The 26,923-nt window shown below is 50.5% G+C and overlaps 1 protein-coding gene across 34 annotated transcripts in view; it reads right to left on the reverse strand.

The window, feature by feature from the left end:
- Positions 1-26,923, reverse strand: part of OR10AH1 (olfactory receptor family 10 subfamily AH member 1) — a 36,527-nt gene that overhangs the window by 9,465 nt on the left and 139 nt on the right. Inside the window, exons 1-10 of one of the 34 annotated variants that reach the window (XM_085016402.1) lie at positions 26,290-26,634; positions 25,805-25,955; positions 25,547-25,643; positions 25,125-25,263; positions 24,250-24,354; positions 22,925-23,431; positions 19,671-19,772; positions 6,575-6,828; positions 5,883-5,996; positions 1,761-4,516 (exon numbers count right to left, since the gene is read on the reverse strand). In XM_085016402.1, the coding sequence (XP_084872528.1) occupies positions 2,868-3,845 (978 nt within the window). In that variant the 5' untranslated portion in view covers positions 3,846-4,516; positions 5,883-5,996; positions 6,575-6,828; ... (5 more) ...; positions 25,805-25,955; positions 26,290-26,634 and the 3' untranslated portion in view covers positions 1,761-2,867. Of the gene's footprint in view, positions 1-368; positions 1,236-1,329; positions 1,480-1,760; positions 4,517-5,882; positions 5,997-6,574; positions 6,860-12,705; positions 14,984-19,670; positions 20,103-22,924; positions 24,543-25,124; positions 25,264-25,546; positions 25,644-25,804; positions 25,956-26,289; positions 26,635-26,923 lie in introns of those variants that run through there. The other 33 variants (XM_085016421.1, XM_085016417.1, XM_085016399.1 and 30 more) reach the window with 33 other exon arrangements.

Raw genomic sequence — 26,923 nt, forward strand, 5'->3', positions numbered from 1 at the left:
TCTCTCTCTGTCTTTAAATTGAAGTATAGTTGATTCAAAATGTTGTGTTAGTTTCAGGAATATAGCAAAGTGATTCAGATTATTTTCCGTAACAGGTTATTATAAAATTTTGAGTGGAGTTCCCTGTGCCAAACAGGAGCTCCTTGTTGGTTATTTTGTCCACAATAGTGTGTATATGAATCCCAAACTCCTAATTTATCCTCCCCGCCCCTTTCCCCACTGGTAACCATAAATTTGTTTTCCATAATCTATCATACAAGTGAAGTCAGCCGGAAAGAGAAAGACAAATCTCATATGACATCACAGATAGGTGAAATCTCAAAAAAACAATACAAATGTACTTAGTTACAAAACAGAAATAGACTCACAAGATCTCCAAGGCAGCTGATAGAGCCCTTCTGGCATTCCACGTTGTTGCACAGAGAGAATTCTTCCCAAGCTTCAAATCGGTTTTCATAGATGTGCAATTTCTCCAGCCAGGAGGCTAGGCAGGTAGAATTTACCTGCACTGATCCTGGCCCTGAGACTTCAGTTCCTGATGGACCCTTCATAGGCATTCTTAGAAAAAGCTCCCTCCCATGAAATCCGGGACTCTTTGGCCTTGAGGCTACAATCAGAGCTATCAGGTTTCTGAATGCAGTGACACTGAGTTACAAACCTGCTGCTTCTCAGGCTCCTCGCATTGGTAGGTTGGGTCTAGCTCTGATGCGCTAAGAGACCCCAAGGAGTAGTGGATCTTACAGACTCTTGTCCTTGGCAGGACTCAAGAGCTGTGTCCTTGCCCTCGAGCCGATATGTGAGACCCCCAAACAACTCAGAGCTTGTCTATGGCTTATTCCTCCAACGAACATTCATTAAGAACTACCAAGATCATGGATCTTGAAATGCAAGAACAGGATCTGAAATCTGGCTTTAAGGAGCACACAGTCTAACTGTGGGTAGGGGTAACTGTGGGTAGGGGTGGGAGGTGGGGGATGGGAAGGTGATTAGGAAGTGAAGCAGATTCTAAAATTACATTTTAAAGTGACAACAGTTATGATGGAGAGGAGGAAGAAAAGGGTACTTCGTCCATTTTGGCTACTCTAACAGAACACCACAGAGTGGGTGGCCTGTTAAAAAAAAAAAAGTTTTCTCACAGTTCTGGAGGCTGGAAATCCAAGCTCAAGGTGCCAGAAGCTTTGTTGTCCTGTGAGCACCTGCTTCCTGGTTCACAGGCGGCTGCCTTCTTGCTGTGTCTTCACATGGCAGAAGGGGTGAGAGAGCTTTCTGGGGTCCCTTTCAAAAGGGCACTAATCCCTGAGTTCCCGTTGTGGCGCAGCAGATAAGTACCTGACATAGTGTCCGTGGGGACGTGGGTTGGATCCCTGGGCTCGCTCAGTGGGTTAAGGATCTGGCGTGGCTGTGGCTGTGGCGTAGGTCAGCAGCTGCAGCTCCAATTCCATCCCAACCTGGGAACTGCCATATGTCGCAGGTGCAGCCCTAAAAAAAAAGAAAAGTTAAAAAAGGGCACTAATCCCATTCATGACAGCTCCAGCCTCATGACCTAATCACCCCTAGAGATCATACTGCTTAATAACAGGGATTAGGTTTCAACATGTTGGGGGCGGGGGGATGACACGAACATTCAGTCTTCAGCAGGGACAGTGTTTGGGCTGATCGCTGAATAACACAAGGGATTTTCACAGGTGGAAAGAGTGTCCCAGGGGCAGAAATCAGCATGAGTAAAGGCATGAAGATGCGAAGGCATATCTTTGTAAATACCTTGAACTGGACACAGTTTATTGCACATACGGCAAACTACACGGATCTTAAGTATGCGTCTTGACGAAGTTTTGCACACACATATATACCCATGTAATCAACACCCAAGATATAGAACACTTCCAGGGCCCAGGCACTCTCCTGTGCCCTCTGCTCATCTAAACTTTCCCAGTTAACTGCTATGACTTTAACCACTAAAGATCAGTTTGTCACTGGCCTTTATTGAAATGGAAGCACACAGTAAGCATGCGTTCTTTGTGTCTTCTTATACTAGGGTTACAGTCCGTGTTGTCCTTATTTTTGCCAGTAGCAGTAGTTCATTCTTTTTTTTTTTTTTTTTTGGTCTTTTTTAGGGATGCAGCCAAGGCATATCTAAGTTCCCAGGCTAGGGGTCAAATCAGAGCTGTAGCTGCTGGCCTCCACCATGGCTACAGCAACACAGGATCCAAGCCTTATCTGCAATCCACACTACAGCTCATGGCAATGCCAGATTCTTAACCCATTGAGCAAGGCCAGAAATTGAACCCATGTCCTCATGGATACTAGTCGGGTTCATTACTGCTGAGCCACAATGGGAGCTCCAGTAGTTCATCATTTTTCATTGCAGTGTAGTATTCCTGTACACGACTTTGCCACACACATTGTTTGTGTCTATTCTGTGTTCATGAACATTGAATTACTTTCAGTTTTTATTTATTATAAACAGGGTTGCCATAGACTTCTTGTGCAGAAGTACTCACTTCTCTTCAAAAGATACTGTGTGGCTACAGTTTAGAGCAGTGGTTCTCAGCTAGAGGTGATTTTGCTCCAGTGGATGTCTGGTCAATGTCTGAGGACTTTTTGATCACCCCACCTGGGTGGGGAGTGGTGTGTGCTGGCATAGAGTTGATAGAGACAAGAGATGCAGCTCATACCTCACAACGCACAGGACGGCCCCCCATCACAGAGACCCGTCCAGCTCAAAACGTCAATAGAAGCAGAAGAACCAGGCTGGAGTCCGACTTTGGAGTCCTTGTCTGCTGCCCCCAGGTTGTGTCCAGTAGGCCTTGAGGAGTCACAGATAGTTCTGGAATGTGAGCTTCCCATCCATGGAGGAGACTTCAGAATTAGGGGCCGTCGGCCTGGGGGACAGTGCCTGGTGTCCTGGGGCTGGCCACCCGCTGCAGCGCGCCCTGCATGTCGCGGTTCCGCAGCGTGTAGATGGCCGGGTAGAGCAGAGGCGTGAGGTTGATGTAGATGAGCGAGACCAGCTTGTCCTCCTCCAGGGAGCGGCTGCTCAGCGGCCTGGCGTACATGGCCGTGGCACAGCCATAGTGCAGCACGGCCACCGTGAGATGGGACGCCACCGTGTGGAAGGCCTTGCGGCGGCCCGTGGCCCCACCGACCCCAAGAATGACCACCAGCACCCTGGTGTAGGACAGCAGGATCAGGGCCAGAGGCAGCACCAGCAGCAGCAGGCAAGCTGCCAGCAGGACGTGCTCCTGCAGGTCCCGGTTCCCGCAGGCCAGCACCAACACCGCTGGCAGGTCACAGAACACGTGGTTGACGAAGCCCCCGCGGCAGAAGGGCAGCTGGAAGATGGCCGTGGTGAGGCCTAGGGCCAGGAGGGAGCCGCCCACACAGCAGCAGGCGAGGAGGCACCAGCAGAGGCCTGCGGTCATGAGCTGAGGGTAATACAGGGGGCGGCAGATGGCCAGGTAGCGGTCCAGGGCCATGGCAGCCAGCAGCAGGCACTCGGAGCCCCCCAGAGCCACGAAGAGGCCCATCTGGGCAGCACAGGTGGAGGGCAACACCGCCTGGCCCCCGGGGGGCAGGAGGAAGCCGGCCAGCATGCGCGGGGTCAGCACCAGTGTGTAGGCCACCTCCACGGCCGACAGGGCCCCCAGAAAGAAGTACATGGGCGTGTGCAGGGCGGCGTCCACCACGGCCAGGCCCAGGATGAGCAGGTTTCCGGCCAGCGTGGCCAGATAGAGTGGCAGGAGGAGGGCAAACAGCAGCACCCGGAGCCCCTGGGGCCACCCAGAGAAGCCCAGGATTACAAACTCTTGCGGGGCGGTCCAGTTTGACACTGGCCAGTGGCTCATGCTGGGACCTGGAGGAGGACAGAGGCACACGTCCTCTGCCTCTCCTTGGCTGGGACCCGTCCATGCAGCCTTCCCTGGCCCGCCCACCTCTTCCCCTCCCCTCTTCTCTCCACCTTCTCCAGGGATTCAGCACATTCTCTCCAATCCAGTTTTTTCCGCCAGAACCACAAACCAGGAAGGCAGGGTAGGTGAGTGAAATCCCTCGCCTGCTCCTTCAAGCACAACAGGGGACCGAGTCCTGCGGCTACGGCTACACCGCAGGGCTCCAGAGGCACTCTTCTCCCACGACGCTTGATTTCTGAGTGATTACAACAGATCCTACCTGGCCCTCCTGCTCCCACTGCTTCCTGCTAATCCCCTTTTCAGCCCACCAATCGCAACGCCCCTCCTAAAGACGGACACCAATTCTGGGCTTCACTCCTCCCAGCTTTACCTTCAGGCTTCAGGGCAAAGTCCTCAGCACAGCGTGACTTCCAGCTGCACGCCCTGCTTCTCCCAGGAGCCCCCAGGGTCCAGGCATCAGCCTTCTAGAGCAGAGGGGAAGTTCCGTTCTTCCTCCAAGCAGATCCCACCAGCCACGTCCAGGGTGGAGACTCCTGTCCCCCAGACAGGTCTAGGGTCATCCCCCCACGCCACACGGTTGCTATGGCAAAGCCACCAAATCCAGCCACCTGGAACCCAAGATTTGAGTCGTATTTGTTGTTTGCTGAATTATTGTAAGGGAAGGAGTGAGTTACCCAACTCTTCTCTCCAGCCTGCTCTCCGTGCTCCTAACCTGGGTTTCTGGCCCTGGAACCTCGGAGAGGCGGCGGCCCCACCCCCTTACATCAGCCCATCAGCCCAACCTCGGTGGGTCCTCCCCTAAAACGCTCCTCGGCAGCTGCTATCAATGCTGCCCTCAACCTCAGATGGGGTACACGCCGTCTGTCATCTTCAGGGTCAATGCCCCCTCCCCCCAAACCTATGACAATCACGTTCATCTCCCCACCTGCCGCCGTCAGAGGTCAACTGTCCTGCCTCCCCCGGAATTCACCCCACAAGTTGTCTCCTTCTCCCTCTCTTCTCTCTCTCCAGCCACCGCAGTCCTTAAAGCATCACTCCTTTGTCGGAGTTCCCTTCGTGGCTCAGCAGTTAAGGAACCCAACTAGGATCCACGAGGATGTGGGTTTGATCCCTGGCCTTGCTCAGTGGGTTAAAGGGTCCGGCGTTGCCGTCGGCTGTGGTCCATGTTACAAACTCGTATCCTGTGTTGCTGTGGCTGTGGCGTAGGCCGGCGACTACAGCTATTTGACCCCTAGCCTGGGAACCTCCATGTGCCACATGTGCAGCCCTAAAAAGCAAACAAAACAAAACAACCCAAAACCCAAAAAAGACAGGCTAGGTCCTTTCTTCTGCTTCCTGCATATGTGGTACCTTCTGCCCTGGCTGAAGACCTCTGGTCTCCGATGCAGAGAGAGCCAGTCACCAGAGGCAAGGCGAGGTGCAGAGGGGGGCAGCCTGTGCCCATCAGCTCACCTCTCCTGGCTGCTCTGACTCTGAGACCCAGCACGCTGGCGCCTCTGTCTCTCGTCCCTCACGCTTCGCCCCAGCTCTTCCTGCACAGCCTCCTGTAAACCTCTCCAGAGACACTGACTGTGCCTTAGTTATGGGCCCCCCCTCCCCCCCGCACCTGCTATTACTGCCTTTCTTCCTTCCTTCCTTTTTTTTGGCTGCCCTGCAACTTATGGAGTTCCCTGGCCAGGGGTCAGATCCGACCCTCAATTGCAACCTATGGGCAGCTGTGGCAGCACCAGATCCTTAACCCACTGCACCCAGCTGGGGATCGAACCTGCATTCCAGAGTTCCAGAGACACCACTGATCCTGGTGCATCACAGCGGAAACTCTTATTACTGCTATTTCTTGAGCCCTCATGAGGGGCCGGCCATATCCTCAGCACTGTGTGGGCACAGTATTATTTACTCTTTGTGAGCACCACAGAAAACATTAAAATCATTGTTAATTTACAGGCAAGGAAGCTGAGACTCATAGAGACTGACCTGCTGAGGGGGGGTCACACAGCATCCCCCTGAATCAGGATTTGGGCCCAGGTCTGGCTCTTAAGTAGGGGAGCCCATGCTTTTCTGTGTCTCTCTGACCTGTCGGTCTTCCTCCTAAACGAGGGAAACAGAAACGGACTGAAGGCGAGAGGAGGCAGCAGACTCAGAGGCAAAGGGGCAGCAGCAGAGATGGGTAAGGTGCACCTGCTGAAGAGGGCAGCGGGTTAGCGGGGAAGGTGCGTGCCAGTGGGCAGAGCGCCCAGTCCAGGAGGTCCAGGCTCTTGGCTGATAAGAGACAGACAGAGACAGAGAGAGAAGGGGGAGAGACACACACACAGGGTTGGGGGGAGAGATGAAGGCAGAGGGTGATGGAGAGACAGAGAGACGTGGAGAGACAGCAACAGACAGAGAGAAGAGAGACAAAGAGACAGACAGAGAAAACCAGACAGAGATAGAGAGAGGAACAGAATGAGGCGGAGACAGGGAGAGACAGAGAGAAAGAGAGGGAGACACAGAGACAGGAGAAAGAGACAGACAGAGGTGGAAAGACAGACACAGAGAGACAGAGAAAACTAGAAAAAGACGGACAGAGATAAAGAGGTGGAGAGAGAGAGACGGGCAGAGAAAACTAGAAGAGAGACAGAGACAGACCCCAGACTCCCTCCCCGCAGAGTGCCCTCTCCCCTGCAAACCTGGGCTTCAGCTGGGGAATCCTCACCCAAGTTTTGCACTCAGGCCCCTGCTACCGACACCCACACGGCGCTCTCTTCCATCGCATCCGCGAGAAAAAAGACCAGAATGTGGAAATTCACTCAGAGGAGACACCCAGACCCCAGATTCCAGCTGGACTCAATCCTTGGCTCCTCGGGGGCTGGATGCACTGCCCACCCCTCTGTCCAGGCGGGAACGTGAGTCCTGGCAGTGACTCCAAGAGGGAGCGATGGGTCTGGGGTGAGGAGAGGTGGTGTGAGTTCTGGCTGGAAGACGTGCAAGTTTCAACCATCACAACACGGACCGAGCCTACCTTCTGGCCTCACCCTCCACTCCTTACCCACCAGCCATGCAGCAACCTGCACGTGCCCTGGGGCCCCTTTCTCCCCGAGCTCACACATCCTTCTCCATGTCAGAACGTCCCCCGCCACCACCCACCCACCTGGGACTCTACCCATTCTTCAAGGCCAAGATCAAATACCAGCTCCTCTGCAAACAAAAATCAGGGAGCAGCATAGAGGGTGGAAGGGTTTTGCAGGAAATGGGGAGTCCACAGACTCCCCTATCTCATGCTCCCTCTTCTCCCACCATCTTCCAACTTCTGTTCTCAGGGACTCTCAATAAGAAGAGTCACTTAATAGGTTTCCTAGGGCCCACTTAAGGGGCTGGTTGATCCGAGGCCCCAGGGCCTCATTAGTGATCTTCTCCCCTCGCTTTGATGCCTAAGGACCTAGATGGTCTCAGAAGGCTGGAGGCTCAAAGGGGACTTGGGAACCTGGAACCGGGCTTTCCTGGCAGAGTTGAAACTTCTGGGCCAAAGGGAGAGGAAGCTACCTCCCTGAAGTGACAGATTACCTATAGCAAGAACTGGGGGTAAACTTGAACCCAGGGGGATGAACAGCCCAAAGCGGGTTGGCAGACAGTCCCTGGAGAGAAGAGGAAAGTTCCTGCTCTCTCCACATGTCCCCAGAGTTTGAACCAACGGGTGGCCAGGAGATTGAAGATCTCTGATGGATTTACTGTTGAGGAGGACAGACAGCCTCATCCACATCCTCAGTCTCAACCTCACCCACATTCTCATCCTCCTCTACATCCCCATCCTCTTCTACATCCTCATCCCCATCCACATCCTCCTCTACAGCCTCATCTACATCCTCATCCTCCTCTACGTCCTCATCCACATCCTCATCCTCCTCTACGTCCTCACCCACATCCACATCCTCCTCTACGTCCTCACCCACATCCTCATCCTCTTCTACATCCTCATCCACATCCTCATCCTCCTCTACGTCCTCACCCACATCCTCATCCTCCTCTACGTCCTCATCCACATCCTCATCCTCCTCACCCACATCCTCATCCTCCTCTACGTCCTCATCCACATCCTCATCCTCTTCTACGTCCTCACCCACATCCTCATCCTCCTCACCCACATCCTCATCCTCCTCTACGTCCTCATCCACATCCTCATCCTCCTCACCCACATCCACATCCTCCTCTACGTCCTCATCCACATCCTCATCCTCCTCTACGTCCTCATCCACATCCTCATCCTCCTCTACGTCCTCATCCACATCCTCATCCTCCTCTACGTCCTCATCCACATCCTCATCCTCCTCTACGTCCTCATCCACATCCTCATCCTCTTCTACGTCCTCACCCACATCCACATCCTCCTCTACATCCTCACCCACATCCTCATCCTCCTCTACGTCCTCATCCACATCCTCATCCTCCTCACCCACATTCTCATCCTCCTCTACGTCCTCATCCACATCCTCATCCTCCTCACCCACATCCACATCCTCCTCTACGTCCTCATCCACATCCTCATCCTCTTCTACGTCCTCACCCACATCCACATCCTCCTCTACATCCTCACCCACATCCTCATCCTCCTCTACGTCCTCACCCACATCCACATCCTCCTCTACATCCTCACCCACATCCTCATCCTCCTCTACGTCCTCACCCACATCCTCATCCTCCTCACCCACATCCTCATCCTCCTCTACGTCCTCATCCACATCCTCATCCTCTTCTACGTCCTCACCCACATCCTCATCCTCCTCTACGTCCTCACCCACATCCTCATCCTCTTCTACGTCCTCACCCACATCCTCATCCTCCTCACCCACATCCTCATCCTCCTCACCCACATTCTCATCCTCCTCTACGTCCTCATCCACATCCTCATCCTCCTCACCCACATCCACATCCTCCTCTACGTCCTCATCCACATCCTCATCCTCCTCTACGTCCTCATCCACATCCTCATCCTCCTCTACGTCCTCATCCACATCCTCATCCTCCTCTACGTCCTCATCCACATCCTCATCCTCCTCTACGTCCTCACCCACATCCTCATCCTCTTCTACATCCTCATCCACATCCTCATCCTCTTCTACGTCCTCACCCACATCCTCATCCTCTTCTACGTCCTCACCCACATCCTCATCCTCCTCACCCACATCCTCATCCTCCTCACCCACATCCTCATCCTCCTCTACGTCCTCACCCACATCCTCATCCTCTTCTACGTCCTCATCCACATCCTCATCCTCCTCACCCACATCCACATCCTCCTCTACGTCCTCACCCACATCCACATCCTCCTCTACATCCTCACCCACATCCTCATCCTCCTCTACGTCCTCATCCACATCCTCATCCTCTTCTACGTCCTCATCCACATCCTCATCCTCCTCTACGTCCTCATCCACATCCTCATCCTCTTCTACGTCCTCACCCACATCCTCATCCTCCTCTACATCCTCACCCACATCCTCATCCTCCTCTACGTCCTCACCCACATCCTCATCCTCCTCTACGTCCTCACCCACATCCTCATCCTCCTCTACGTCCTCATCCACATCCTCATCCTCTTCTACATCCTCATCCACATCCTCATCCTCCTCACCCACATCCTCATCCTCCTCTACGTCCTCATCCACATCCTCATCCTCTTCTACATCCTCATCCACATCCTCATCCTCCTCACCCACATCCTCACCCACATCCTCATCCTCCTCTACGTCCTCATCCACATCCTCATCCTCCTCTACGTCCTCACCCACATCCACATCCTCCTCTACGTCCTCACCCACATCCTCATCCTCCTCTACGTCCTCACCCACATCCACATCCTCCTCTACGTCCTCACCCACATCCACATCCTCCTCTACATCCTCACCCACATCCTCATCCTCCTCTACGTCCTCATCCACATCCTCATCCTCTTCTACGTCCTCATCCACATCCTCATCCTCCTCTACGTCCTCACCCACATCCTCATCCTCCTCTACGTCCTCACCCACATCCTCATCCTCCTCTACATCCTCACCCACATCCTCATCCTCCTCTACGTCCTCATCCACATCCTCATCCTCTTCTACATCCTCATCCACATCCTCATCCTCCTCACCCACATCCTCATCCTCCTCTACGTCCTCATCCACATCCTCATCCTCTTCTACGTCCTCATCCACATCCTCATCCTCTTCTACGTCCTCATCCACATCCTCATCCTCCTCTACGTCCTCATCCACATCCTCATCCTCTTCTACATCCTCATCCACATCCTCATCCTCCTCACCCACATCCTCCTCTACATCCTCATCCACATCCTCATCCTCTTCTACATCCTCATCCACATCCTCATCCTCCTCACCCACATCCTCATCCTCCTCTACGTCCTCATCCACATCCTCATCCTCTTCTACGTCCTCATCCACATCCTCATCCTCCTCTACGTCCTCATCCACATCCTCATCCTCTTCTACATCCTCATCCACATCCTCATCCTCTTCTACGTCCTCATCCACATCCTCATCCTCTTCTACGTCCTCACCCACATCCTCATCCTCCTCTACATCCTCCTCTACGTCCTCATCCTCTTCTACATCCTTATCCACATCCTCAGCCTCCTCTCCATCCTCAGTCTCAACCCCATCCACATCCTCAGCCTCCTCTACAGCCTCATCCACATCCTCAGCCTCAGCCTCATCCACACTCTCATCTTTATCCTCATCTTCACCAACCTCATCCACATCCTCATCCTTAACCTTCACCATCACCACACATGTTTAGCATGAAAAGTGCTGGACAACAAAATCCAACAACACAGAGTTCTTTGTTCTCACTGCCCGTTTGTCAAGAAAATCATAGCATTATAGAATACATGGTTTCATATCCCGAGGTTCCCATTTAATGTTGAGTTATACACATTTTCCACTGGTACATACCCTTTGTAACTATCTACTTTAACTATCTTTTTTAAAATACAAAATGCCTGGAGTTTCTGTTGTGGTTCAGCAAGTTAAGAACCCAGTGTTGTCTCTGTGAGGATGAGGGTTCAATCCCTGGCCTCACTCAGCGGGTCAAGGATCTGGTGTTGCTGTGGCTGTGGGGTAGGCTGGCAGCTGCAGCTCTGATTTGATCCCTAGCCTAGGGGCTTCCATCTCACACAGATGCGACCATAAAAAGAAAAAAAATACAAACTACCTGGTTTAAATTTCAAAGGGTAAAAAAATATAGTCTGCCACAAGAACCTTGACTTCAAATGCACACAGAGGCAAGAGATTTTTCTCTGGTTCATATTTCTCCTCACACAGATATTCTAGGTACAGACATGTGTGTGCATGTTGTTATTTTCATTTGGCCATGTTTACGGCACACAGAGTTCCCAGGCCAGGAATCAAACCTTCAACACAGCAGCGACCCAAGCTGCTGCAATGACAATGCCAGAGCCTTAACCTGCTACACCACAAGGGAACAATCTCAATTAGCTCTGTCTCCAAACTATCATGCGTATGTCCTGTCCTTTTAGAGTATATGCTGGAAATCATTCTATGTTGGTATTTTTAGTTTAACAAACACTCATGGAGTGTCATGTAGCTCCCAGAACCTGCTCTGCAGTGATACAAAAATACTGATTCTTTCAATCCTCACAACAAAGATGTGACGATTATTACAATTCTTAAAGCATAAAGATGTGGAGTTACCTTCCCCCTGGTCCCAGAGCTATGAGTGGGGAGGTGGGATTTGGACTTGGGGGGCACCCATGCTTTAAACTACTCTGCCAAAGAGTCTCCGAGCCTCCTCTAGGGCCTCAATGCAGTGGGTATCCTCATTCTTTTTTTTTTTTTTGTCTTTTGTCTTTTTAGGGCCACACCCACAGCATATGGAGGTTCCCAGGCTAGGGGTCAAATTGGAGCTATAGCTGCCGGCCTACACCACAGCCACAGCCATGCCAGATCCGAGTTGCGTCTGTGACCTACACCACAGCTCATGGCAACGCCAAACCCCTAACCCACTGAGCGGGGCCAGGGATCGAAACTGAAACCTCAAGGTTCCTAGTCGGATTTGTTTCTACTGCGCCACGACGGGAACTCTAATCCTTGTTCTCTTACCCAGATGCATCACATGCCATTTTATGTTTTTGTCATAGTCTATCTAACAAGTCCCTGTCAAAAAACATTTAGATGGTTTATCTTCTTTGACTATTATCCCTAGCCTTGGAACCTCCATATGCCTCAGGAGTAGCCCTAGAAAAGGCAAAAAGACAAAAAAAAAAAAAAAAAAGATAATTATATACAGATTAATAAATTAGGAATTATAATAGGAATTATAGCCAACTTCTTGTCATGAATAATGCAAGACTGAAGACAGTGGTATAACATCTTTAAAATACAAAAAAAAAAAAATCTGTGGAGTTCCCATCGTGGCGCAGTGGTTAACAAATCTGACTAGGAACCATGAGGTTGCGGGTTTGATCCCTTGCCTTGCTCAGTGGGTTAAGGATCCGGTGTTGCCGTGAGCTGTGGTGTAGGTCGCAGATGTGGCTTGGATCCCGCGTTACTGTGGCTCTGGTGTAGGCCAGTGGCTACAGCCCCGATTTGACCCCTAGCCTGGGAACCTCCATATGCTGCGGGAAACAGCCCTAGAAAAGGCAAAAAGACAACAAAGACAAAAACAAAAACAACAAAAACAACCAACCAACCAAAAACAAAACAAAAATAAAATCTGTAACCAGCAAAAATATCTTTAAAAAAAGATGACAACCTTTTTAGAATTTCTGGATGTAAAAATAAATAAATAAAAGATTTCTTACCTGCAATAAATCTTCTAAGATGTGTTACAATTGATGTTGACAAAAAATATCTATAGAGTAGAAAGGCTTAGCTTGACAATGTACAAAGCTTGTGAAAATATAAGGCATTTAAATGGTCAAACCCAAAGCCAATATAATACTCAATGGTGAAAAGCTGAAAGTCTTCCTGCTAAATTTTGGAACAAGACAAGGATGCCCTCTCATTCCATTTCTATTCAACACAGTATCAGAAGTCCTATCTTAGCAATCAGACAAGAAAAGAAAATTAAAAGTATCAAAATTGGAAGGGAAGAGGTAAAATTGCCATTATATGCAGATAACATGATACTCTATAGAGAAAACCCTATGACTCCACACAAAAACTATTAGAATAAATGAATTCAGCAAGGTAGCAGGATAAAAGACTAAGACATAGAAATCTGTTGCATTTCTTTATGTTATCAATGAAACATCACAGAGTAAAAAAAAAAAAATCCCATTTAAAACTGTGTAAAAAAACCCAAAACAAACAAACAAACAAAAAAAAAAAAAACAAAAAAAACAAACACTTAGGGAGGTAAAACCTAAGCAGGGAGGTGAAAGACCTATACCTCAAGAAATATGCAACACTGATAAAGGAAACTGAAGATGATTTAAAGAAATGGCAAGATAACCCATGCTCTTGGATTGGAAGAATTAATATTGTTAAAATGGCTGTACTACCCAAAGCAATCTGCAGATTTAATGTGAACCCTATCAAAATACTCATGACACTTTTTCACAGAACTAGAACAAATAACCCTAAACTTTGGAACCACAAAAGACCCATAATTGCCAGAGCAATCCTGAGGAAAAATAACAAAGTTGAAGGCATAACCTTCCCAGATTTCAGACAATACTACAAAGCTATAATAATCAAAACAACATTGTCTTGGCACAAGAACAGACATGTGGATCAATGGAAAAGAATAGACATCCCAGAAACTCACACACCTACAGTGAATTTACTCTTCAACAAAAGAGGCAAGAATATACAATGTACACTCTCTTCAGCAAGTGGTGTTGGGAAAACTGGAAAGCCTCATGTAAATCAATGAAGTTGGAACACTCCCCCATACCACACACAAAACTCAACTCAAAAGGGTTTAAAGACCACAATAAAAGACATGGCACCATAAAACTCCCAGAAGAGAATATAGACAAAAAATTCTCTCACATAAATCATAGCAGTGTTTTCTTAGTTCAGTCTCCCAAGGTAAAAGAAACTAAAAAATAAACAAATGGGACATAATCAAACTTAAAAGCATTTGCAAAGCAAAGGAAACTACAAACAAAATAAAAATACAAGGTACAAACTGGGAGAAAATATTTGCAACCAACGCAACTGATAAGAGGTTAATTTCTAAAACATATAGACAGCTCATGCAACTATGAACAAAAAAAAGTCAAACAATCCAATTTTCCATAGATATTAACTGAATTATTTATTGGCAAGTATATCTGAAAAACGTTTCAACCTAGTAAGTGTTATAAACCAGTAGTGTCAACTGTGAATTTCATTTGCTCTTCTGAACTTAACGTTCATTGAAAATATTTTAACTTATTCTTGTTCCTTTCTATTCATAGAGGCTGATTCTTCAATCATTTCAAACTTGTCATTGACTTCTCAAACACATCAATGAATAACTGAGCAGTATTAGCATCAACAAGCAACTCATCAAAAGACAAGGAAAACCACCCAAAAATCACTTGCCTTGTTTTAAAATTGACTATTAATGTTGCTCTCAACTCTTCAAACATTAAAAAAAACTAAAAATTTTAGTACATGTTTATTTTCCCTGTACACATTTTTTTCAGCTGCCTTTATAAAGATTTAATTCACTCACCACTAGTAAGTAAGTAGTTTCCCTTGTTTGGCCAGTAAATGGGCCACTCAAAAATTCAGTTTAGTAGCAGCCTCGTTTTTACTTTTTATTTTTGCGAAGAAATTCTGATGTGTTAGGTTATTCTCTTTAAAATTTTCTGTTTTCTGACTTATGCCTCCTGTGAACTGGGAATATTCTGATGGGTGTTTAGTCTGCCACTGTTGGTGTATATTGTATTTAGCATAGCTACAGTGTCATCACATTATAAACACAGTGCTTTGACAACTCAATCAATACAGAATAATCCTAAGTCTTAAAAGTATTTAAAATATACTTTTCTTATTTTATAGACTGGATCTATATCCCAGGAGCTGCTGGGATGTAGTAAATATGACCACATCCCTGGAGCCCCTGGGGATGTAAGAAACACAAATATACCTAGAGTTGTTCTTTAAAATATTGCACTGCAGGAGTTCCTGTCGTGGCTCAGTGGTTAACGAATCTGACTAGGAACCATGGGGTTGCGGGTTCGATCCCTGGCCTTGCTCAGTAGGTTAAGGATCCAGCATTGCCATGAGCTGTGGTGTAGGTCACAGACGCGGCTTGGATCCTGGGTTGCTGTGGCTGTGTCGTAGGCCGGTGGCTACAGCCCTGATTCGACCCCTAGCCTGGGAACCTCCATATGCCGCAGGAGCGGCCCAAGAAAATGGAAAAAAGACAAAAAAATAAAGTAAAATAAAATGTTGCACTGCAGTGACATATATGGCATTCAGAATGCTGCTGAGTTACACTGATCTTCCTTTTTTTATGATGGGGTTACATCCTGATAAACCCACCCTAAACTGGAAATATTTTAAGTCAAAAAATGTATTTAATACACCTAACTTACCATCCCAGCTTAGACCAACCTACCTTAAACTGCTCAGAACACCTATACTAAACTACAGTTGGGCAAAACCATCTAACACAAAGTCTATTTTATAACAAAGTGTTGAGTATGTCATGTAATTGACTGAATACTATGCTGAAAGTGAAAAACAGAATGTTCTAAGTGTTTTAGTTGTTTACTCTTGTAACTTGCCATTGTGTGCTGAATGGGAGCTGTGGCTTGCTGCCACTGCCCAGGCTCATGAGAGCAAATCACACTGCATACTGCTAGCCTGCAAAAATATTAAAATTCAAAATTCTGCTGAACAGGCATTGCTTTGCCACCATCATAAAATAGGAAAATTTTAAGTCAAACCATGTACATCAGGGACCATCTGTAGCTTACAATTAACATCTTCATTTAAAACAATCTATCTTGGGAGTCCCAGCCATGGCACAGTGGGTTAAGAATCCAACTGGCTCAGGTTGCTGCAGAGGTGCGGGTTTGATCCCTGACCCAGCACAGTGTAAAGGATCCTGTGCTGCTGCAGCTGTGGATCGGGTCACAGCAGCCGCTTGGTTTCAACATGCCACAGGTACGTCCATTAAAAAAAAACCAAGAAACCGGGAGTTCCCGTCGTGGCGCAGTGGTTAACGAATCTGACTAAGAACCATGAGGTTGCGGGTTCGATCCCTGCCCTTGCTCAGTGGGTTAACGATACGGCTGGTGGCTACAGCTCCAATTAGACCCCTAGCCTGGGAACCTCCCATATGCCGCGAGAGCGGCCCAAGAAATGGCAAAAAGACAAAAAAAAAAAAAAAAAAAAAAAAAAAAAAACCAACTAGCTTGGACTATTACCAACCTAATTTGATAGTATGCAAAAAAAACACTCCCACGATATAACTGCCTTCTCTAACCTCTCTTTTGTGCTATTACTGCCAACTTACATCCTATAAGCCCATCAAAGCAGGTTTTATAATTTCCTTATATTTATAACAGCTTAAAGTCTTTGTCTAGTAAGTCTAATATCTGGGATTTCTCAGGATGAGTTTCTATGGACTGCTTTTTTATTTTCTGTATATGAGCCACACTTTTCTGTTTCTTTGCACTTATCTCTTCCTCTCGCTTTTCATAGCACTGAACATTTTAGGACTTCCCTTGTGGCACAGTGGGTTAAGAATCCAGCTTTGTCACTGCAGCTACTTGGGTCACTGCTGTAGTGTGCGTTTGATCCCTGACCTGGTAAATTCCACATGCCACTAAAACAAACAAACAAACAACACAACAACTGAGCATTTTAAATAACATGGCAGCTCTGGTAATCAGATTCCCTCCCCTCCTCCTCAGAGTTTGTTGCTTTTACCCTTTGTTATTTGTTGTTGGGTGATTTTCTTTGACTAATTCTTTAAAGTCTGTATTCTCTTTGTGTGAGGCCTCAGCTCATTTATCTTAGCTTGCAACTAATGATGTGACAGAGCTTTCCTTACAAGCCTTAAACCAGTAAGTTTCCCAGGCTTTGCCAAGGGGCCCCTTATGTGTTAAGGTCACCTTCAATGCCCCAGCAATGCACAACTCTGCCTTAGCCAGAACTTGCTGCTTGCTTAGCGTCTCAAGACCAGCCAGATATAAGAGATTAAATCTGAGGTATTTCCCAGGCACATACACAGCCCTGTGCATGAGCAAGTCCTTCTAGATCCCCAGGAACAATATGTCGGAGCCTTTCACAGCCACATACAAGCTTCTCATTCCCCAAATTTTCCTTTTAAGATTTTTGGGCAGCCTCTTGTTCGCCTCAAATGATATCACCTTAGATAGCTATAATGTTAATCAACGGCCACCAACTGCTTCTGACACATCTTTACCCTCAGAGTGAGCTCTCCATCAGGGCAAATAAAGACAATTCTTGTGGGAGTTGCTGTCGTGGCTCAGTGGTTAACGAATCCGAGTAGGAACCATGAGGTTGTGGGTTCTGTCCCTGGCCTTGCTCAGTGGGTTAAGGATCCGGCGTTGCCGTGAGCTGTGGTGTAGGTTGCAGACGCGACTCGGATCCTGCGTTGCTGTGGCTCTGGCGTAGACCCGTGGCTACAGCTCCGATTGGACCCCTAGCCTGGGAACCTCCATATGCCGCGGGAGTGGCCCAGGAAATGGCAAAAAGACCAAAAAAAAAAAAGACAATTCTTTTGAATGGAGCTTTCCTAGGGTGCTACTGTCCAAGTCAAATATTGACAGTCCTCTGGAGATAGGGTTTTTAGGGAGCTTCAAAAGCATGTGGTCCCCTCTGGTGGCTACTAGACTGCTGTTTTTCACAGCTACTATATTTCTGAAGCTGCTGGCCTTCAAGGCTACCACAAAGCTAGGGAGAGGGCAACGGAAATAGGGCAAAATAAAGTGCCCCAAAGTTCACCGTTCTCATAGATACTCATCCATTTTCTTGAATAAACCTCAGACTATTGCAAGCCTTTGGTTCATTTCCAAAGTTCTGGAAAAGCAGATTTTGACAATTTTTGTCAATGATTTTGTTACTTTTATTAAAGATTCTCAGGGGTTCTTATCCCATTCTAGACATGTTCATCCTTTTAAATTTACTCTGATTCAATAAATGAAAATATTTTGCTTTTGAAAAAAATATTGAAAGAATTTCTTTTTTTTTTTTTTTTTTTTTGCCATTTCTTGGGCCGCTCCTGTAGCATATGGAGGTTCCCAGGCTAGGGCTTGAATCAGAGCTGTAGCCACTGGCCTACGACACAGCCACAGCAGCATGGGATCCGAGCTGCGTCTGCGACCTACACCACAGCTTATGGCAATGCTGGATCCTTAACCCACTTAGCAAGGCCAGGGACCGAACTTGAAACCTCGTGATTCCTAGTTGGATTGTTTAACCACTGAGCCACGACGGGAACTCCGAGAATTTCTTTTTAAGTATCTAAATCTGGAGCTGGCAAAGGTGCAAGGAAATGGGGTTCCTGACACTCAGCTGGTGAGAACGTAACTTTCTGGAAGGAAATTTGGTACTCTTCCCTATAAAATGGAATCTCAAATTTCATGTTTGCCTGGAGGAGCCCTTTGGGTTGGAGACTATCCATTTAGACAAAATTCCCCTCCAGCCCAGAGGGCAGAGGGCTTTCACCAAATGGCCCAAGTAGAAGAGATGCTAGGAAAACGCAGCTCCACACTCTGTCATCAGAAGGTAGGGCTCTGCGCTATTCTGGGGGCGGGAGAAGGCACTTTCTCCAGCTGTTTTTTTTTTTTTTTTTTTGCTTCTGGAAGTTCCTGGGCGAGGGAATGAATCTGAGCCACAGCTGTGGCAATGCCAGATCCTTTAACCCACTGCACCGGGCCCGGAACCTGTACCTCCACACCGGCCGAAGCCACTACAGCTGGCATTCTTAACCCACTGCACCATTGTGGGAACTCCAGTACCCTCTTGTTTTAAAATGTACCTGGGGAACTTCCAGATGTGACTGCTGCTATTAAAAATAAATAAATACTGAGTGACAACATGTAGAGCTCAATGGTGCTGAAAGAGCTTATTAGCCAAAGTGCCCCCCCCCAAACCAGGGGGACCCAAGATGCCTCAGCACACACAGGAAGGGGGGAGGGGAGGGGACGGGGAGGGTGGAGGGAGAGGAACTGAGAGGATGCCTCCACTCCTGGTGTGGTGGGGAGTAGCCAGGTGGAAACGTTTTGGGTCAGCAGCAAGTGAAATGCACACATTAGGGTTTGCGGATGGAGGGTTTGCAATGATTCTCATGTGCCTGTAAGAGCCGAACCTCAGAGGACCTTTGGCCGGTACTTTGGCCTTGTGATCAGCAGATGCCCAGTCTATCGGTCTGTGGAAGCTGGTTAGAGACACCTCTTCTTCTCAAGTCCAGGCTCCACCCTCCCAAACACAGCAGCCCATGAGGGTGGGAATCCTGACCCAGAATTGGAAGGGGGAGCAGTCGCATCTCAGCAGAGACTATCCTGGGAAGGATGGGAGCCAGATGTCTGTGTTTGCAGTCTGTCCCCCATTTCACGCCCACCCCAAACACTGGACCTCACGTTGCTCTCTAGAATCAGGGCTGGACAGGGTGAGCCTGCTTTACTCGTGAAACGTGAATGCCCTCCAGCTACGGGGGCCTCCTTGGGCTCCCAATCTTCCCCACGCCTCCCAGAGTCCCATCTGGGGTGAAGAGGGACACGGCCACTCTCTTAGCTGCCAGCCCAGTTCACCCCTCCCAGAGGCTCTGGAATCCTCTCCAGGGCAGACTGACCTGGGGGTGACACAGGTCCTGAGCCTGAAACTTGCCTCCATCTCCGCCTGTTTCAGGGCTGGTCCAGGGCATCAGGGAGAAGAGAGTCCACTCCTTTCGAAACTGAGGGGAGTCATCAGATCCTTCAGCTACAACCTGCTTAGTAACGAAGTGGCGTTCCCTAGGAGGTTAAGGATCTGGCCTTGTCATTGCTGTGCTGCAGGTTCGATCCCTGGCCAGGAACTTGCACACGCCAAAGACGTAGCCCAAAACAAAGCAAAAACCGGACTGTAGCCTGACTTGGCAGATCCAGTTCGCTTTAACAAAAGACTTGCACGTCCTCCCAGCAGCACCGTGTAAATGAGAAAGTGTTGGCCCAAGCTGTTTTTCAGGAGCTTGACGTCAGCTGTGTCTAGCTCAGGCACGAGCTGGTTAAGAGGGGTTGGGACCACTGACTCTCCAAGTGGGCATGCGCGAGCGTCAGGTGGGTGACCTTTTGACGTCAGAGGGCAGAAAACTCCACCCTCAGAACGTGCTGAAGCTGCTATACTTAGAAGAAGCCTGCGGATGAGCTGTGCCTGCGCAGAGCTGCAATTACCTCACCTTTTTCTTATCTCCAATCACCTTTCTGTAAGCTCCCCACGAGCAGCTGTATCCCATAAGTATCCAGAGCCCCTCCGCTTCCGGGTTTGTGATTGATTCTCTTGTCTTGCTTGACGGGTGAATAAACCTTTCCTTTGCCGCCCGCCTTGGCCTTGGCCTGTTTGGCTTGCAAACAAAAACACTTTCCCCAAGACCCTTAACTCAGTTCCTGCTTCTCCCAGACCGGAGGGAGCTAGGCTGGGACCTGGGCCCCTTCAGTGCAGGGCTTGCATCTGGACAAACATCTCCTCAAGCAACAGAATACAAAGGAACTATGAGGGCCTAAAAATAACTGCAGGCGTGAGCAGTTGGGGGCAATTATGCACAATAAGATACAAAAAGGTCACAAACCACCTGCCCCTTCTGAGGGGCTGGCAGCAAAAGCATGGTACTGGGCATGCTCCCTGCACAGAGTACCACCAAGGGGGTGGGCAGACTCCCTAAGCCACCCCTCTGGTCAACCCACTCATCAGCCCCACCCTCATCCCATTTAAGAAACCAGCTCCTCACCCCTCCACCCCCCCCAAACCAGCAAGCAAGGGCACTTGTCACTTGCTTCTGTTCCTGATGCTGCAGCATGAGTCCCAATAAAGCCGTACCTGAATCCCTCATCTGGCCTCTGATAAATTTCTGTTGATCAAAGTGTCCAAAGACCTGGGTGGGTGTCACAAGTGTCACCCACTGACAGTTCCCCAGAAATAAAAAGAATCTGTGTGATAAAATAAAAGTAAAAGTTCCCATCGTGGCTCAGTGGTTAACGAACTGGACTCGTATCCATGAGGATGTGGGTTCAATCCCTGGCATTGCTCAGTGGGTTAAGGATTGAGCATTGCCATGAGCTGTGGTGTAGGTCACAGACACAGCTTGGATCCTGAGTGGATGTGGCTTTGGCTGTGGCATAGGCTGGCATCTGCAGCTCCGATTTGACCTGTAGCCTGGGAACTTCCATATGCTGCAGGTGCAGGCCTAAAAGACAAAAGAAAAACAAGAAAGCATTTGGAGTTCCCTTTGTGGCACAGTGGAAACGAATCTGACTAGGAACCATGAGGATGTGGGTTCCATCCCTGGCCTTGCTCAGTGGGTTAAGGATCTGGCGTTACCATGAGCTGTGGTGTAGGTTACAGATGGGGCTCAGATCTGGCGTTGCTGTGGCTGTGGTGGAGGCCAGCGGCTACAGCTCCCATTTGACCCTTAGCCTGGGAACCTCAATATGCCACAGGTGTGGCCCTTAAAAAAAAGCAAAAAAGTAAAAATCAAGCCTAATTTTTTTTTCCACTTGTGCTTAGTCAGCTTCACTTGCTCATGGGGTGCTGGGAGCAGAGTCCTGGCACCCGGTGCTCTGGACCAGAGTTCCCAGTGTGAAACGGCTGCCAGGACACTTGGGCTTGGTGGGCCACGTGCAGAAGCTGCACCCAGCACTGCCATCTGCAGCCCTGAGCTGCGATGTCCACGCTCTTCCCCCTATAAAGCAGCCCCTACCCTGGTCTTTCTGCCTTTGGGGGTGTTCTAGTCCCCAAGCTCACACCTTTTCATTCCTTGATTAAAGAATGGAAAGCTTTCCTTTGCTTCTGAAGGGCATTCTCTCTGTTCTGTTGGTGCCAACAACCCCCTGGCAGAACCCCTACTGGAGACCCCCTGGGTGGGGCTGGTTGGTAGCAAGGATCCTGGGGGCAGGTGCTGAGGAGGAAGAGCCCATGTGGGTCTCCCTTGTGTGGCTCCAGGTCCCCGCCCCCAGAATTTGCAGGCACAGGCCTGGATGGAAAGGGAGGCTGTCATCTGGATGAACTGGCTGCTGCCGCGGAGCCGCCCCCACCCAGGGCTGTGGCCACGGGGATGGTGCCAGCTGCTCCCAGCAGCCCTCTGGATGGGTCCCCCAGCCTCCATCCACCTTACTCCTTATCTGTTCCCTGGGGTTCAGCCCGAGGAAAACGGAGCCCAGAGCCTTCCTCTAACCCCAGGTGGAAAGCCAAGTGTCACAGCTGCGGACCTGGATCCGAACCCGGGAACCCTTTCTGAGGAGAGGTGAGCCCAGGCCCCAGGCAGAGGCAGCCCAGAGGCCCCAGCACCAAGGGGTCCATAGCCCAGCTCGGAGCCTGGGACACGGAGGAGGGGTCCAGGATGGGGAGCCTGGGGAAAAACCCTGCTTCTCAGCCCAGAGTAGCCCCCGGGGATAAAGATTAGCCCCTGGAGCCCAGAGGCCATCCTTCAAACGTCATCCAACGTCCCTGATTTTCACATGGTCCCTCCTTTATCACATCCCTCAGACACTTGAGCCCTCTACAGCAGTAATTGTTTTTAATCAAAATGTCGTCTGTCCCCTCATTAGATTGTTAGCCCACAGGGCGCTCATGACGGGGGTAGCCCCAGGTCCTGACACAGAGCGACCCCAGCGGGCAATTTCAGAATCAATCAACAGGAGTTGGTGATGCAGTTCCGCGTGCTGCCCCCAGAGGGCAGGGCTGACCCACGGTTTCCCCAGGGACCACGGGGACCCCACCCCCGCCCCCCGGGCCGCTGGCTTTTCGCCCGCGGGCCCACCTCTCCTCGGAGAAGCCTAAACCAGCCTGGGGTGAAGGGTGAGGGTGCTCTCCGCTCTGCAGCCGAGCCGTGCAAGAGAGGGGTCGTGGTCTCACCTTTGGGCGTGCGGCTTCCACGTGAAGTCCCGTCTTGCCTCGGCTCGGAGCCGCCACCTCCAAGCGCGGAGCCGCTTTCTCCTCCTTCCAGCTTGGGCTGGGGCGAGTGTCCGTGCAGGGTTTGAGGGGGGTCCAGACGTCTCACTGCTCTCCACTCAGACGTTTATCCAGCCTCCTGCTTTCGGCTTGACTCCCCAGCCCCACCCACTGGGTCCCTGGGTCCTCCAGCCCTGCTCTTCTGCTGCCTTGAGTCCCCCCAGCGCATTTCACTTCCGCAGGAGGGACGCTTCCTCTGGTTTGCTGGCTTGGGCAATGTCCATTAGCACACTCTTGTTCTTCTAACACGGCGTGGACCTCTCCCTTCTAACTCTTAAATGTTCTCTTTATCTTTGGGGTTTAAGCCCCTTTTAAAAATAATTCCGCGCTGTGGGTTTTCAGGTGGAGTGGAGTCTGTTACAGGCTGGCTGGTAGGTTTGAGGGAAGGTGAGGTGTTGCATCCTGCAGATTCTGAGGCATATAATTAGAGTTTTGGCACCATTATCTGCAGGTGGTGGATGAAGTAAACAGAGCAAAGGGGCTGAAGCTGACACACTCACTTATGCAGGAAGTGAATGTAAAAACTCAGATTTGGGTGTGCGTGAAAAGGCAGCTAACAACCCTCTCCTCCTGGGGAAGCTGGCGATCCACTGAGACACACAGACATGGAAATAGCCCTCTTTTTTTTTTTTTTTTTTGCTTTTTAGGGCCGCACTGGCAGCATATGGAGGTTCCCAGACTAGGGGTCTAATCGGAGCTATAACTGCTGGCCTACACCACAGCCACAGCAACACGGGCACCACAGCTCACTGCAAGACGGGATTCTTAACTCACAGTGAGGTCAGGGATCCAACCCACAACCTCATGGTTCCTAGTCGGATTCATTTCCACTGCGCCACTACGAGAACTCCTGGAAATATCCCTTTATTATGACTAGCTCTGAACTGGAGGAATGATCTAGACTTGAGGCCATGCAGGCTGCCCCATGCTTTGCACCTGCCAGACACAGGTGAAGTGGACAGTGACAGGTGTCTCCTGTGAGGGAAAGAAGGGCCCAAGGACAGAGGACGGGGGCGGGGGTGGGTCTGCTCAGTACTCAGCTCCTTGTCAAAACTCACAAATAACCCGCACGTCCTGGTGAGGAGGGGGCTAAGGGGGTGGGAGGGCATTCTGTATTTCCTGAGAGGTGTGAAAACCCCTTTCTAGAAACATGAGGGGTGAGAAACAAGTGTTGCCCAGAGCTTAAGATCTTTCCAGATCCCAAAGGATATCCCAAGAGTGCAACTCACTTCCGGAAATAAAATAATAGAATACTTGGCACCTCCTCCTCAGATGACTGGGCATCAAGGCTCCAAATACGGTCAAAGGAACAGATGTGCAGCAAACGGTACCACCTTAGTGAAAAAAAGCATGGAGATAGCTGGAAGCACAATTGCGCGGAAGAGCTGCCTGCCAGCGACCTTAAAGTCACTGACGGTGTGAGACCGTGGGCTCCGGGGGACCAGGGAGTTGTCTTTTCCAAGAAGCAGCAGGTACATATCACATTGGTATCTTTTCATCAGCTGGAGTAGGATTATTTACACTGTAGAGACTGGCAAACGCTACCAATCAGGGGTCTGTTCACTCAGAGAGCCAGCTGCTGACGCTTACCAACCATCACCCCTGCCCCTGTGCCCCCCCCCCCCGCTTTACCAGCCTTGGGTACCACTCCCTGCGCCCCCCCCCCCAGAAAGCACTTTCCTGGCTCCTGATCAAAGCCCAAACCTGCTTCCCTTTCCTCTTGAGAGCATGCGCACGCAGGCGCCAGGCGCGCAGGGAGATGCATCAGAGAGCCTAAGCAGATTCTAGAACGCGTCATCCAGGCAGAAGGGATTGCAAACCAGTCATCCATCAGCAGCTGATAGGGACCCGCTTCTCCCCCTAGAGGGAGGCCCCACGGGAAACGGCTCCTGGATTCCCTCCCCCAGGCGGGCTCTGCTCTGGACAAGGTCCTCACGGCTGCCGCCTCCGCCACAAATGAATCTTTTGAGGTCAGCAGATCTGCATCTTACAGACGAAAGCCAGACGAGAGGAAGGCACGCCTACCCATCAGCCCTGCTCTTCCTGCAGGCCCTGCCCACTCTGGCCTCCAGCTCTGGCCCCTGCCCTTTTCCTGATGGCTCACCATCCGAAGGCATCTGTCACTGTGGGCAGCTCCTCTGGCTTGGATGGAGCAAGGACCTCTCCAGACAGTGGCTGGGACCCTCAGAGAATGGAGCATAGCTGGGCACGCCTGTGGCTGCCATAGGGTCCAACCCTGGAGTCTAGAACACAGAGCAGAGGCGAAGAGGCATCTGTCATCACTGGAACCTCAAAACTTAATTTTAGCAAATAATCCAGAGAGGCAATTGCCCCCCACCCCGGCCCCATTCCTATCCTTGGGGATGTGCTTCTCCCTTGGTAGTCAGTTTCTATTTCTAGCCTTGGCCTCTTTAATCCCCCCTGTACCCCGTTTGGCAGCACAGGGTTCAGCTGCAAATGCCATTGACTGCCCCCGCCTCTGTGTAAGTTATCCACGAACTTCGTAGTTGCACTTGAGGGGGCTACCTGCTCCGTTTTTGGTCTTCTCAATTTGGGGCTTGTTATTCCACATCTCTGCTGCCCAACATCCATCCACAATTTTCAGCATTAGGTCAGTAGGACTCTAGGATTTTTAAACAGTCCCATGAGATCATCACTTTAGCAATTTCATCACTTTAGCAATTTTCAAATTGAAGCCTGAGGCTGGAGCCCAGGAAGGCGCCCCTCCAGACAGCACACGCTGGGTGGAACTGTGTGCCCTCCATTCTCCACAACAAGACTTACCTGAGAATTAAACGTGTGCCACTCTCTCTGGTAACACAGTCTTGCATGTTCCTGCCTCAGCAGCTCGTGAAAGGGATTAGGTAAAAGGAAAGATGCTGCTTTCGTCGGCTACACGTTGGGGACCGGCTCCAAAAGGCAACTCCACAGCTGGCTGTAATAAATTTATTTCTAAATGGAGCTGGGATGGGGAATGGTGAAGGTACACGTCTGTGCCCTGCCCGTGCACTGACCCTGGCCCCCAGCCCCTGCTGCTGAGCCTGGGAAGAGACAAGAAGTAGGTCCTGGGTGACTGCTGTTTGGGGCGGGACAGGCCCCAGGTACCTCCACCTGGAGCCCTGGCTGCTTCTCAGGAAGCTTCAGGTCTGTGTCCCCCAGGCTTCGGGGCTGCACCGTCGGGGCAGTCACCTCAAACCGCGAGATGGCAGCCAAAGTGAGGGACACGCTTGCGGCCGCCCGCAACCCTCTCTTGGCTCTAGCTTGGGTACCTGGGTAAGAACCAGTCGGCTCCAGGTGTCGGCTGCAAGGGGGCGGCTCCCCAGCCGGCGCCCAGGTCTCTGTGTGGCTCAGCTCCCGGGGAGGCCCTGCAGCCACGGGGCCGAGAGCTCCGGCCCCGCGGCAGGTCCTCCTAGGGCTTGGAGCCGGCGGAGAGGGGGTCTTGGCGGATGCCCCTGTCCATCCTCCGACCCTCAGGGCTGAAGCAGTCCGCCCCCATTTTGTCCCCTGCTCTCATCCGTCCCTGCCCCTGCCCCGGCGCTCTTCTGTCCCATTTTCTCCTTATCCTCGCCCCTCACCTGCCCTGTCCCTGTCTCTCCCGTCCTCTCTGCTCCTCTGGCTTCCTCTCATGCTGTCTGCCCGCCCCTCTCCTCTGTTCTCCTCTCCCCAACCCCCAACAGCAGGCTGTTACGATCTTGGAGGAGGCTCGCAGGCTCTCCTGGGTTTTGGCGTCTGGGATGGGAGCGGCAGAGTAGGTGGGGAAGGGGGCCCGCAGGGATCCGCACAGCATCAGGACCAGCGGGCGCCACATGGCCAGGAGGGCAGGGCAGCTGGGAGGGTGCGAGGTCAGAGGCCCCGCCCTCTGCCCACCCCCTCTCCCCCGCCCGTGTGTCCGGGCGCCCCCCG

This window comes from Sus scrofa, chromosome 3, assembly GCF_054392235.1.
Source record: "Sus scrofa isolate SSC_HxYL_T2T_F1_AM1 chromosome 3, Sscrofa_HxYL_maternal_Yorkshire_Landrace_v2.0, whole genome shotgun sequence".
Lineage (NCBI taxonomy): Eukaryota > Metazoa > Chordata > Mammalia > Artiodactyla > Suidae > Sus > Sus scrofa.